Source organism: Lynx rufus, unplaced genomic scaffold, assembly GCF_022079265.1.
Source record: "Lynx rufus isolate CCGP_SWC_20201006 ecotype Redwood Valley unplaced genomic scaffold, mLynRuf1.p SCAF_6, whole genome shotgun sequence".
In the NCBI taxonomy this organism is placed as follows: Eukaryota; Metazoa; Chordata; class Mammalia; order Carnivora; family Felidae; genus Lynx; species Lynx rufus.
In genome coordinates, this window is record NW_025814878.1 from 77,869,496 (window position 1) to 77,884,261 (window position 14,766).

At 33.9% G+C, this 14,766-nt stretch overlaps 1 protein-coding gene across 2 annotated transcripts in view; it reads right to left on the reverse strand.

Moving 5' to 3' along the window:
• Positions 1–8,253: 8,253 nt before the first annotated feature.
• The window catches only part of SENP6 (SUMO specific peptidase 6), a 116,037-nt gene continuing 109,524 nt past the window's right edge, over positions 8,254–14,766 (reverse strand). For both annotated transcript variants that reach the window (XM_047103315.1, XM_047103313.1), the window contains 5 exons: positions 14,226–14,329; positions 12,589–12,677; positions 10,876–10,944; positions 10,626–10,776; positions 8,254–8,781 (listed from right to left, as the gene is read on the reverse strand). In XM_047103315.1, coding sequence (XP_046959271.1) covers positions 8,572–8,781; positions 10,626–10,776; positions 10,876–10,944; positions 12,589–12,677; positions 14,226–14,329 — 623 coding nt within the window. In that variant the 3' untranslated portion in view covers positions 8,254–8,571. The remainder of the gene's footprint in view (positions 8,782–10,625; positions 10,777–10,875; positions 10,945–12,588; positions 12,678–14,225; positions 14,330–14,766) is intronic.

A 14,766-nucleotide genomic window follows, 5' to 3' on the forward strand; every position in this document is an offset into this window, starting at 1 on the left:
TGACTTTGATTATATTAGATAGCTTGGATAGATTGTCACAAGATGCTGCTGACACAAAAGAAAGATACTGAAAAATGTTTGTATTATCCCAGTTTTTATAAGGAAACAGTACATCTTTATACATGTATTACTGTATGTAGAGATTATATGAATTTGGGGGAAAATATGAAAGCATACAAAGTTGTTAAAATAGGTTAAAAAGGAAAGAATAAATCCAGACTAAATTAAAGAAGAGCAAAGCTATGTGGTGTGATCACATGCCTCAGTTATTCACATTTAATTGTTATTACAAATAATGTTATTATGGAGTAGATATGATCAAGTAATTTCACACAGTATCTCATTGACTCCAAGATGCTTTGATGCTTGGAGGTTTGTCAGTCTTGCCTACATCAAGAAGTTTTCACACACCTAACTGAAAAAGCTACCAAGAAGAAATACATCATTTGTTTTTCTTTGAGAAACATTTGTTTCTCAAAAGTATGGTCTTGCCAGGAACTTGGAAACGCAAACTTACAGGCCCCACTGAAAACAATCCTGAATCAGAAACTAGGGATGGAGCCCAGTAACGTCTTTTATCAAGCCTTTCAGGTGATTCTGATGCAAACTTGTCCCTTACTTGGTAAAATGTAGCTTTAATTCAGAGGTTAATATTTTTTTTTTCAAATTCCATCTTAGAAATAAGGTAAGTTATCATTTTATTTTAACAGTGTCCTCTCTGCTAATTCCATTTTGCAAATATGTTTCTTACTTTAAATATAAATTCCTAATGACCAGAACTGACTTTGTTTTGTTTTCCATCTAGGAGGTCATACCATTACAAACTAACTTTCCTTGAGATCAGGTGTCCACCTTAAGCCCAAATTAGCTGAGACAGAAGAGAATGGAATTCAAGAGAGCAAGTGATTAAAAAAAAAAAAAAAAAAAAAAAAAAGCATAGCTATGTTACAGGTGCTTTGGGTAATTTCTCTATTAAGTGTGTTTGGAAATTTCAGGAAACAATTGACCTAGTAAAATTGTTTTAATTTTACATTGATCAAGTATTTTTACTTTTAAGACAATTGAATATTAATACTTTATGCCAATTTTATACTTTCTTTTATGTTTATATTTTTTAAATATAACACTCTGGTGTTTAAAAGGTTTTTAATGTTGTTTTCTTTGGTAGTTTCACATGCTTTGTAAATTTTAAAACCAACTTTCTGGGGCGTCTAGGTGGCTCAATCAGTTAAGTTTCCCACTTCAGTTCAGGTCAAGATCTCATGGTTTGTGAGTTCAAGCCCCACTCGGGCTCTGTGCTGACAGCTCAGAGCCTGGAACCTGCTTTGGATTCTGTGTCTCCCTCTCTCTGCCCCTCCCCTGCTCGTGCTCTGTCTCTCGCCCTCTCTTAAAAATAAACAAACATGAAAAAAAATTTTTTGAATAAAAAATAAAGTTTCTGTCAATGATGTCTTCACCCAACCATTTTCTGCCCATTTTCCAGTTGTACATAGGATTTATATTTTTTTCAAACCTGCACTTTAAACATTACTTAATTTAGCGTTTTTATTTTTTAATTTTTTTTTAAAGTAGGCTCTACCCCCAATGTGGGACTTAAACTCGAGACCCTGAGATCAAGAGTTGCATGCTCTACCAACTGAGCCAGCTAGGCACCCCTATAATTATTTTTGATAATCATTTGTTCATAAAAAAAAAGTTTTGACAGGAACAAAGGAACACCCTTTTCTGTTGTTACCTGTTTCAAAAACTATTCTTGTTGCATGTTTCTAAAGGAACATTTCAAATAAAATCTCTAAGTTATGTCTTATTTTAGTATTCCTAAGGCATAATTGTGTCCTTTACCCCAGCTATAGTGAACCCTAGCTATAGTAATTCGCAATTAATTACGAATAAGGCTTGCACTTATTCCCAGCCCCCTCAGGGGCGCCTGGGTGGCTCAGTCAGTTAAGCCACCGACTTCAGCCCCCAGGTCATGATCCCACACCCCGTGAGTTTGAGCCCAGCATCAGGCTCTGTTCTGCTTTGGATTCTGTCTCCCCCCTCTCTCTGCCCCTCCCCTGCTCATGCTCTGTCTCTGTCTCAAAAATAAAAACATTAAATAATATTATCATTACAGCCACTGTGATCTTGTCAACATTTATAGTTGATCATGTTATTCCTTTGTTTAAAATGCTTCAGTGACTTTTCAGGATAGTGACCAAAATCTTGAATGTGGCTTCAAGGCACTGCATGATTAGGTCCCAGCCTACTTTTCTACCTTACTCTTACCTTCAGTTAGAGGTCTTCAATTTTATTTTTAAAATTATGAAAATGTTTAAACATACTAAAAGATAATACAGCTCAATAAACTCCCATAAACAATTTCCATAATATTTAGCTATACTGCAGCTCTAAAAACATAGGGGCATCTTATTTTCATCTTTTTACTTAGCCAAGCTAACCTAACTTCTAGGGTAAGATGGTGTGTCCAAAGCCCAGCCTTGCTGGGGAAATTACTTCTTTGGACCTCAGTTTGTTCATTTGTAAATTAGGAGTAATGACAGTATGTACCTCATATGGACACTGTGAAGAATGAATTCCATGTTAAGAGCTGAGAACTCGGTCTGCCATATATAGTAGGTGCTTAATAAATGAGGCCATTATCATTTAGGACAAGTCATAACATCTCTCTACTTCAGGGTCTTTCCACAACCTACAAGTACTAGTCTTCTCTTGCCCTCTCAGACTTTGTTCAGTTTGTCTACCAATAGTTCAAATGTCACATCTTCAGGGAAGACTTCCCTAACCTCCCAGATTAGGCTATAGTCCTTTTTTTTATTTATTTTTATTTTTATTTTTTTTTTTTAATTTTTTTTTTTCAACGTTTATTTATTTTGGGGACAGAGAGAGACAGAGCATGAACGGGGGAGGGGCAGAGAGAGAGGGAGACACAGAATCGGAAACAGGCTCCAGGCTCTGAGCCATCAGCCCAGAGCCCGACGCGGGGCTCGAACTCCCGGACCGCGAGATCATGACCTGGCTGAAGTCGGACGCTTAGCCGACTGCGCCACCCAGGCGCCCCTATAGTCCTTTTTTTTAAATTGCAACGGATGATGTTCTTTATTATATTTTTGAAGTTTATTTATTTAGAGACAGAAAGAAAGTGCAGAGAGGGCAGAGAGAGAGCAGGGGGGGCAGAGAGAGAGCAGGAAGTGCAAAGAGAGGGAGAGAGAGAATCCCAAGCAGGCTCCATGCTGTCAGTATAGAACCCAATGCAGGGCTCACAGCTTGTGAGATCATGACTTGGGCCAAAACTGAGTCACACACTTAACCGACAGAGCCACCCGGGTGCCCCTAGGCTATAGTGTCTTAATATGCTTTATGCTTTTCCTGCATGGTACTTATTTGAAATTATTAATTTGTGAGGCTGATTAATGGAATGTCTTTCCATCACACTGTCAGGAAGCTTCATTAAGGGGAGAAGATGGTATCTGTTTGGCTCCCTTGTTTTAAATCCTCAATATCTAGTACAAACTAGGTACTCAAAACATTTATTCAATATTTAAGGATCAATTTTTTTTCGAATTTGTTTTGGATCAAATCCTGTTGTCAGTATGTATAAAGCTAATTAGTACAAATGTAGTTAAGTTTTATAACAGGCTTAAGTGACTTATTTCCAGTTATTTAAGGGATTAAAAATGTTGAAAGTATATTAACAAAGTACTTTTTTTGCACAGATATCTTAAGAAAAAAAATGCTTCTAGCTACAAAGTTTGTTGCAGTTTATTTCTAAAGTAAATGATGATGGAGTGGAAGTCGGGGGAGGTGTTAAACGGTTCAGATATAAACAGAAGGAAAAGCCTCCAGATAATCTTCCAATTCACTCTCGTATGTTTAAAGTTCATTTAAGCAATCTGTACACCCAATGTAGGGCTCAAACTCACACGACTCTAAGACCAAGAGTTGCACATTCCTCCAACTTGAGCCAGCCAGGGGCCCCCTACTTTCATATTTTTATACAATTTCTACTTGTATAGGAGTTTAGGAGACTTGATCTTACAAAAGATTAGTATCATCAACTCTGCTTTTTTTTCCCCTAGAAAAATCCACTTGTATACAAGAATTAGATTTGTAGTGTTTTCATTACAATGGCTATAGAAAATTGCTTCTCATGAAACTTCATTTCCCCAAGACACTGGTCGCCTATTTTCAAGTTTCCAATTCATATATCCAACTATCAGTAAAATGAAATATAAAAAAACCAATGTAAGTTTCAAAAGCACTTTTTCTTAAAGTTCAGTTCAAAAAAACCCCAAATAGTTAACTGTGTCTTATGATGCGTAGTATTTATAAATAAGTTTAGAGAACCAGTCAACGAGAGAAAGGAGGATACAGCCAAATTCTTTATCTAACATGCTGTGTTCTCTATTTTCCTCACTTAGTCATTCTGCAAACTAGCATATTAAAAGTTCCAAGAAGTGTATTCAACTTGATGTAAATTATTTCTAAACTTATCTGACAAAACTTATGAATATGCCTCAAAATCAGACTTATCAAGCACAATTTTGAGAATTACTAGTCTGGCTCCATTAACTAGTCAACTAGTCCAGAATCCTATTAAAAATATACAGCTACCTTGATTGTACCAGTCCTGTAACTCCTGGTGACCATGAATAGTTCACATAGCAAAGCCATTTAATAAATTCACTTTAGAATCCTATCAAGAGTTGATGATTTTTATCTTATAATTTGCAGAATTTACTTCCTTTTGAAAAGCATCTTGCCAGTTTCTAGAGTGACTTAATAATTTTCTTTATAATTCTTCAACGTTTAGGAACAGCAATGTAATAACCTTACCTATCAAGTTCTTAATGAGAATTAGTGGGGATGGGGGTTAAAGTGATTATCTTAAAGCATTTCAGAGCAGCAAATGCAGACAAGCCTTATTACGTTTTTATCCAGCAACTTGAAAGCTGTCAGGAACATATATTGATCCTTTTAAATCAGTGCCTTGAATATTAGAATTACTCAAGGAATTTTCTGAAAATATATGTCACTACTGGGGTTGAGACCCTAGGTATGTGTATTATGTAAATCCCTAGATGATTTTGATGCACATTTCTAGATAAAATTCCTTGTTTTGGGTAGCATGTTCTGACTGTAATTATTTGCAATAAGGATAATCTGTTACTTGTGATAAAGATGGTAAAGACCTCTAAGCTTTTAGTTTTTCTGTTTCAGGTCATGAATCTATGCTATTTTCCTCTGAGTACATTACACTCTATTTCCTTAATAGTAGTTTAGTGTACTCTACCATTATTCCTTGATCTGTTTTGTTGGAATTAAGATGGTAGGGCTACTTCTCCCCAAGGTACACATTTGTTCCATGTGGTCGACCAATTCTTCCTCTGTAGTTAAACTTAAGTTTCAAAGAGCCATTTTCATAACCCTCTTACTTTGTTCTGGGAGTAGAAAAACCAACAAATGTACCAGAAAGTCCTGCTGGAGTATTTTAGAACATTCTTTAGATTTCATTTCCCAGTACAGTCTGGTCTGCCTCTGTGAATTCAGTTGTCTTATTGGCTAGTCTGTAGCATGCCCCTACAATAATCTCCTTCCTTTAGTTCTCTCAAAGTGATCTACAGAGCAACCTTGTTATCTGTAGCTCTTCTAGACACACAGCACTACATTACCTCATCTCTTAAGGATTCTATTTCTTCTAAGTTATTCTTCTATCATTGTATTCCAGTAGCTTTTTTTTGTAGTAATCTCAACCCCCAACCTGGGGCTAGAACTCATGACCCCTAGATCAACAATGCTCTATCGACTGAGCCAGCCAGATGCCCCTATATTCCGGTAGCACTATACCACCAACCTTTGATCATATACCATATATTAAAATGTATTCTTTATTATTCTTGTCCAGTGAATTGTCTGAGACTTTAAGTTCAATTTTTGATTTCTAGGAAACTGAAACCTATTCTTTTTATATTGTATCTTACAGTCTTCAGAGATCATTGACAGTTTTTTAAAGAAAAAAAATACTGCATTTTGGCGATTTAAGAAATAATTTAGATAACTATTTTACCCTTTCAAATAAAACCTCCTACTAATTGACTTATACTTTAAGCACAGGTTATTATGCTTAACTGATTTAGGTTTATGTGACCTTGAAATAATAGCATTAAGTTTTCAGCTATCTTAGCAACATCAAAAGGAAAGGACCAGTTAAATGCCACCTTTGCTCCTAAACTACCAAGAGCTCAGACACATACAAATTTCATGGCAAGTAATCTAAAACTCTTCTAAAAATGATTAACTGTTATTCTATCCAACAAGAAAACAAATACAACAGACCTATCTAATTAGTTAAGACACCAGATACTCATCATGCAGTTTCAGTGTCTAGTAACAAACCTCTAAACTGTAAAATTTGTTTCACAACTTCTAAGTACTAATAAACACATTTTAAAAGGTTGCTAGCCACTTTATATATAGAAGTATCTAAGTACACAATTATCAAGTGAATGTGCATGTACACCAAAAATTCTCAAGTCTAGATTCAGAGCTCAACCTGACAGTCTCCACAAATATTCTACATATGCCAAAATCATTAGCATAACTTTTAAAAATAAAGTTTTGCATGGGTTGGGAGAAATATGATTAAATAGCTGGATACTCCACCTCTAGAAAGTTGATAAGACATCAATCTATATTTTTCATGTCAAAATGTGATTGACTTGAGTTGGCCCAGGGACAAATTATCTTTTTATCTTATCAAAAATAAGAGTGCAAATGTAACCACTGGACATTAAAACAAAAACAAATAAGCATTTTAGAATAGTTTTTCAGTACTTTCAAGTTCTGACAAAATACAGTACATTAAAAAATTAAATATGCCCATTTTGCTTACTGCTATCAGATTTTTAAAATAATTTTCATTTTTTGGTCCATATTCAGTAAGTAATAAAATTAAACTCTTAAGTTCTACTTTTTCATATTTAAACTAATAGCTCTAGGGTATTCCTGAAAAAGAAATAATGTAATCATAAATAAATAATGTTAAAATATGCAAAGTAACAAATCTGTAATTGATGCCACTAATGGTGACTTTCCTTAAGCTTACATTTTAATATTTCCCTTAATGAATATGTCTCATACTTTTTTTTTTTTTTTGGTTGTTATTAACCACACCCCCACCCACTCCAAACACACCTGTGGACTTTATTAAACTCAAGAAAACAGCCTAAAATGTTGTTCACAATTGGTGTATTTGGCCAGGTTAAAAAAAAAAAAAATAGCTAATGATAAAAATGGCCTTCATTTTATTCTCAACTACTTTTGTTATATGTGTATTTTAAAATTCATTATTTAACAAAAAATGACTTTTAAAAGATATATTTCAAGTCTCAAAGTTAATTGGAAAGAAATGTGTAACATTTCATTTGAAAATAATAGTTTCAGCAGATATATGCACAATGCCTACATGAGTCGTAATTCTGTCATCAAAACCATCACATTTTAGTATTTTTAAAGGAGAATTCAAGATAGGAGAACTTTTTCTGCATTATGAAATTGATTTAAAGACAAGTACTTTTACATGTAAAAATAATTTACACTAAAAAACTCAAGCACAGAAGTCTGATATTTTGTTTATCAAAATAACGAGAACAAAATGAGCAATGAAAAAATAGCAAAAGCCATTACAAAAAATAGTAAATTCCTATTTAAATTCCTGTGTTCACACAGATTAAAAATGTTTATCAACTATATCACACAAATTGTAGCATACTTTAAGCTATAATATAGAAAGGTAACATGGGATATTTGAAATTTAAGCTGCACTTACCAAAATAGTTTTAACCTGAGTCTTTGATGTCTTCAGAAATGTACTTGACAATAAGATATGATAAAGTATAACTATTATTTAGTAGTATAATTCAAGATTATTTTTCTTTGAATTTCTCTTAATACTGCTTCTTCTTAAATATTTGTGTAAAATTATAAATATTTATTACATTTTTGGGGTTCTCTGAACACAAGGGAGTGTATGATTTAAAAAGCTGTTATTTTTTTCCACTATACAAGCATATGAAGATGTCTTTCTTGTTCAAAATTCCTTATATTTAATCATATTTTCATATTTCAAGTTATTTTAGAACAAATGCAGGTCAAAAGATTATCATAGATACTTTTAATAGTCCCATGAAATATGTCACACCCACTAAGGAATTTAATACAAGTTCACTAAAGAATATCAAATTAATCATTTCCTCCTATAAATATTTTCTTTTTATTTATTTTGTGTTGAGAAGTTGCAGTTTCAAGTACTATTAACAGAAAATACATAACAAAAGCTTCCTAACAAGTGAAAAAAATAATTATAAATGCTGGAAAAATTGGCCTCATTAACATATTTACAAACTTTTACTTAATACATACTCCATTGGAAATTAATTATATGACATTTATACAAGCATTAACATTTCCAGATCACTCTGAGTAATGAGCACTTCAGTTCTTTACTGTCTATACCCAAAGTTGAAAGTCACTCAGTTTCTGAAGGCAATACTGACAAGCATCAGAAATGGGTCAATCTGAGATGCTATTGACATATTGTTCTGTTCCTTCACCTAAAGATGTTTCTGCTGAATAAGTGTCCTTAAGCTTCTTTTTTTCTTTGCTCTGATCTTCCTGAAGTTTCAGAATTATGTTTCGGATTTCTTCTCTTTTTGTTCTCATTCTTGGGGGAGGAAACCAGTTTGCCAAATTCATAGGTAGTTCAAAATTGAGTATTGGATTCTGGAAATAAAAACATTAAATGCACATTAGAAAACCATAATAAGTATTTTAATTTCAATCACAAAAGCATTAGAGTTAAAAATGGATAATAAGTAAATTCATTTAATAAGTATGTACTCATTATCTGTCTCATGCCAGATATTGTGCTAGGCACTGGAGATAATGAGACAGTTTTTGCCTATAGATCTTGTAGTCTAGATCAGAGGTCAGCAAACTATAGCTGTTGGGCCAAATTCTGCCTACTGCCTGTTTTTGTAAATAAAGCCTTATTGAAAAACAGCCACAATAGCTGAACTGTGAGCAGGCATAGAAACTGCATGGCCACAGAGCCTAAAATATTTACTACTTGGCCCCTTTATAAATGGTTTGCTGATTCTGGTCTAGACAGACAGATAACTCAACAATTAAAACAATGGACACGACAGGTATTATGACAGTAGAAGCAGAAAGTCCTATGAAAATCCATGTCTGGGGGCTTAACACAATTCCAAGAAGTGATATTTACACTGAGACCTGAAGAATGAGAAGAAGTTGGTCCAATAAAGAATGACAGAAGCAACTAGGAAGAGTATCCCAGGTAGGAACATATGTACCAAGGCCTAGAGGCAAGAAAGAACATGACACAATATAAAAAACTGAATGACATAGAATGCTAGAGTAAGAATGGTACGAAATGAGGCTAGAAGCTCGAACAGAAGTTGGGTCACACAGGCCATATGAAGGATTTTCATCTTTCACATGCATAAAATGATTAGACTTCAGCTTATGGAAATCAACTGAAAAATAAAAGGCAGCAGGCTTGGAGACTGGTGTAGTGGTTCAGAATAGTGATGCCAGTTTCCTGGACGTAGAAAGTAGCAGCAGGAATAAAGGATTGCACATATATGACATTAAGTGATAGAATTCACAGGACTGAGTGCTATACTGGATAATGGATGAGGAAGAGGATGGAATCAAGATAATTATAAAGGATATCCAAGAGTGGTGTGCATGGTTTTGTATCTCTGAAGTCGAAGGAAGAAAGCATTATGAAGAAGGAATGGTCAACAGTGTAAAATGGTGCCGGGAGGTTGAGAATAATTTCAACATAAGGGCAAGAGTAAAGCCAGATTACAAAGATTTGAGAAACGAGTAGGATTTGTGGAAATGAAGACAGTGAACATATAAATACTTCTCCATAAATATATCTGTAAAGGGGAGAAAAGAGGGTATAAGTCCAAATGATGGGAGAGATTTCTTAAGGTGGAAAGAGCGAGTGAAGAGGGAGAGTTGATCAGTGATGAGGCATGAGGTCAACAAACCTTGGATTTCATGAAGTATAAATAGTCTTTTTATTTTTAAAAAATTTTCCAATTTGGGAGTTTTTGCTCCCTGGACAAATTTTTGAAATGATAGTTTTCAAACTACTTAAAATATTTCCTTATTAATGTTTTTAACATTAATGTAAGGTCAAATACAGTTGACCCCTGAACAATGTGGAGATTCAGGGTGCTTACCCTACTGAGTCCAAAATCCATATATAACTTTTGACTCCCGAAAAACTTACCTAATAGCAGCCTACTATTGACCAAAAGCCTTATTAATAACATAGTCAATTAACACATATTTTGTATGTTATATGTATTATATTACTATATTCTTACATAAAGTAAGCTAGAGAAAAGAAAATATTACAAAAATCATTAATTAGGAGGAGAAAATACATTTATAGTACTGTACTATATTAAAAAAAAAAAAAAATCTGTGAAAAAGTAGACCCATGCAGTTCAAACCCATTTTGTCTAAGGGTCCACTATAAACTATTTTATTATTTATCATATCAGATCCAACATACTGAAACCCACCTCAAAAAAGCTCTCTACATACTGTAATACATATACACCACAATCACTGAAGTTGTTTTGCTGGGGTACTTTTGGATTAGAGCCTTTCATAACATCTTTGGAAAAACTTCTTTTGCTTCCTTTTTTAACTTCCCATTCCACCTCTAAATACCTGCAATAATGCACATACAGTAAGAATATACATATATAAGTATACACAGTCCCTCATTCCCACCAGAATACAAAGTACAAGTTATGACTTTGAACTTACTCTCTTAGAATTTTTACAACATTCGATCGAGAAGGGCCTCTAAGTGAGTCCATCAATAGGATACAAGGTCTGCAGGGTAAAATGACCAAATGTTAACACTTTATAATGTTAAAGAACACATAAAAAGATGAGCATTAACAAGAGAATTTAAAACATTCAGAATTCCCCTGACTCCGTAAAGCTTGGGTGAAAAATAAATCTTACAGACACATACACCCCAATAATACTTAAATATCCACGGTTATACTAAATACCAAATTGTAGAATACTAACTGAACCATATCTTATTAGGAATATATTTCACTAAAGTTCTATAGTTAGTTCCTTAAAAGAATTCAAAATTTAGTAAAAAGTCAAAATAATTCTGAAAATTTGAACATCCCCAGATTCCAAATCACCAAAAGTGGGACCAAGCAAAGTAGAAATAAGTTCATTTCTTAAAAGTTCATTTATATTTTTTAGTGATCTCTATAACCCAACATGAGGCTCAAACCCACGACCCCAATATCAAGACTCACACATTCTTTCAACTGAGTCAGCCAGATGCCCCCAAATAACAGGTTTTGGTTAACCAAAACCTGTTATAGATAGCAAAACAGGTAATCATCACACAGAAAAATTAGGGGTGCCTGGCTAATTAGGGGTGCCTGCATGGTGGAGCATGCAACTCTTGATCTCGAGGTTGTGAGTTCAAGCCCCATGGTGTGTAGAGATTACTTAAAAATAGAAAAAAAAAAAAAATTAGTTTAGAATCCAGTGTTTTTTGAATCCAATGTAAGAATCCAGTGTAAGATTTAGAATCTGGTGTAGGAATCAGTGTAAGATTCTACTTTAGAACACTCGATATAAGTAACACTCAACCTTTAAAATATTGTTGTAAACCTAAGAGGAAGTCTAACGTAGTACAAAAAGTCTTGAATGTTTAAAGATCTGGGTTCTTCTTGACTAAAATTCTACGGGATTTGATGCAGATCTCTTAATTGCTCCAGCTCTCTACATTTTCATTTATTAATGAAGTTTGCTTTTCAAAAGCTATTAATGGAGTTTCACCTAACATTTTCTACAAAAAAGTCAAAAGAAATGGAGTCTAGAAATAGGTAATACTTCATCAACTAAGTAATTCATAGACCCTGAAAGCCCTCATGACATGTACTGTTTTTTCATTTTGTTTTTTGTTTTGTGTTTTTTTTTTTTTAAAGCAAGCTCTACACCCACCGTGGGGCTTAAACTCATGACCCTGAGATCAAGAATCACATGTTCTACAGCCTGAGCCAATCAGGTGCTCCAGACATGTACTTCTGAAAACCAAACAGATTCACTCTTGAGACATGTCCCTAAGGACTGCCTTGAGTCACTCCACAGTCTTTACATAGTAGCTATTGAACCACTGTAAACGTCAATTCCCAAGTTACTGATCTGAATGTGAATGACAGTTCTTTGTCCTTTCTTTGCTCCAAATCAATGTATATCCAAAAGAAATAGTAGGTGTCTATGGGAATGTGTGTGCATACACAAATAGAAAATGGACAGAGAACTGAAAGGATTATCCATTCTGCCCAACTTGAGCCCTGGACATTCTCCTCACCCATCCTGACACGCTTTGTGACTTTTAGGCACTAGTTTAAATAAAAACTGTCCAGTTATGTTTTATTTTAGGAGGGTATGTAAATAAAATTTGTCATGCAGTTTTCAAGATATAAAGTTAATGCTTACTGTTTACAGATGGTAGGCTTTAAATGCCACTGTCCTATTTCTGAATTGCAGTTGTCATCGGCAAGGAATCCATCATCACTGCTATCATCCTATAAAAGACAGGCTGTTAGTATTAAAAATATATAATCTAAATAATTAATAACCTCACAAAGTAGCACTATTGATGATAAAAATCTTTGTAGCAAATATGTAAATTCTTTTCCATTTAAGTGATCAGACATGAGAAAATGCAGTCACTCAATTGTAATTCTGTAATGCCATAACACTGACATTTTAATGAAAAGAAATTACTGATCAGAAGTCCATTGTTACATCTATTTGCTCAATGTAAAAGAAAATTTTAATGATTGAAAATATTATGATTCATTCTTCTTCAGTCAAATACTACTGCTCTGATTTTAGATATTTCTACAAAAATTTAGTTTGTTGGTTAAGACGACTGTTTCACAATAGGAGCATGAAGGACTTATATTTATTATTCTTTTACATAATTTTCTCAAATCAGAAATATTTAAAGAGTTTTTGGAAACACCTCCTTGACAAAACCATATATCTGCTTCACTTGAGAGAAGAAAACTTAGTGACACTGTGTCTTATTCTGTCGATTATCTTGAATGTAAAACAAGACTTTTTCTATTCTTTAGAAAGTTTCTGGCAACCTTATAAATTAAATAATCAAAAATGGAAATAATAATAGTAATTGTATTAGATTAGCTAGTTCACATAACTGTTACAACCAAAGGAGTGTAAGAACAGTGCTCTTTGTAAGCCTTTAATGTAATACATACAATGTGCCTGTATAAGTTGCAGAGAAAAACTATATTCCTTAAACATATATTGTAGAGCAAGGGACATGACAAAAAATGGCTTTTGTTCACAAGAAGATTAAACAAAAAGGACAAATGGTACAGTACAGAGCTATCTTCACTACTAGATAAACTCAAAGTTTATCTTAACAACTAAAGAAAGGTCAAAGAATTAAAGAAATGAAATGCTGTAGAATTCTTACAAACTTTTCCTTCAATATAAAGCTCTCTTTAACTGAAGTCATAAAATATTTTCAAAAATAGATTTTGTTCTTGGTGTAAATAAAATTTATTATAGCAAATGAAACTCTAAGGAAATAATGAGAATTGACCTATGTTAGTTTTAACTAAATACTATGTGCTCCTGCCATGATACTTATACATTAATTTAGAAGAAAGAAAAAAAATCACTGGAAAAGTGGAAAAAATAATATAATTTTGTGGTGCTCATGTACCATATAATCAAGTATCTAAACATTTGCCTCTTGAAGAAGTTAGACCAAAGGTTAAGTATGACCCATAAATGTTTTAAAAGAGGAAGGGAAAAGGATGGTAGGGCTACTGGGGTGGTGGCTGGGTTCAGGTGGGAGAATTCATTTTCTATTAAATGGATGGCCAAAACTACAACAAAAGCCCTAAAAGAAAATAATGCAAAACAACATTAATACATTTATGCTGTCAACTTCTGAATTAAAAACTCAGTTTGTGCTTTGAGATGAGACCCAAATTCAGAAGGCCTGTGTTATTGGTTGAAGGAATTGCCTATAGGACTCCAGGGAAAAATTTAATTAGATAAAATATTGGAGCTTTTTGCCAAGCATTAGGTTTTACCTGGTTATCCTGATCTTCTGAGAAGTCGATGAGTTCATCTTCAAGCATTTTACTGCCTTCCGCTGACTCATCACTATAGTTTAGTCTAATTTTGCTTAAACCATCTATATCAGTAAGAAACATTACATAATTTTTAAAAGGACATGCATATAACTTACAGTATATGATGTTAAAATTAATGCCAATTATATAGTAAATATAGATCCAAAACCTGCATTAACATGTAATATCACAAATATAACTTACTTTTTAAAAAAAGTTTATTTCTGAGAGAGAGAAAACATGAGTGGAAGAGGGGCAGAGTGAGAGAGAGAGAGAGAGAGAGAGAGAGAGAGAGGAGAGAGAATACCAAGCAGTCTCCATGCTGTCAGCACAGAGCCCGACATGGGGCTTGATCTCACAAACCAGGAGATCATGACCTGAGCCAAAATCTGGAGTCAGACTGAGCCACCCAGGCACCCCTCACAAATATAACTTGCTTTTAATAAAAACCTGGACCAAGGGGCACCTGGGTGGCTCAGCTGGTTCAGAGTCCAACTCT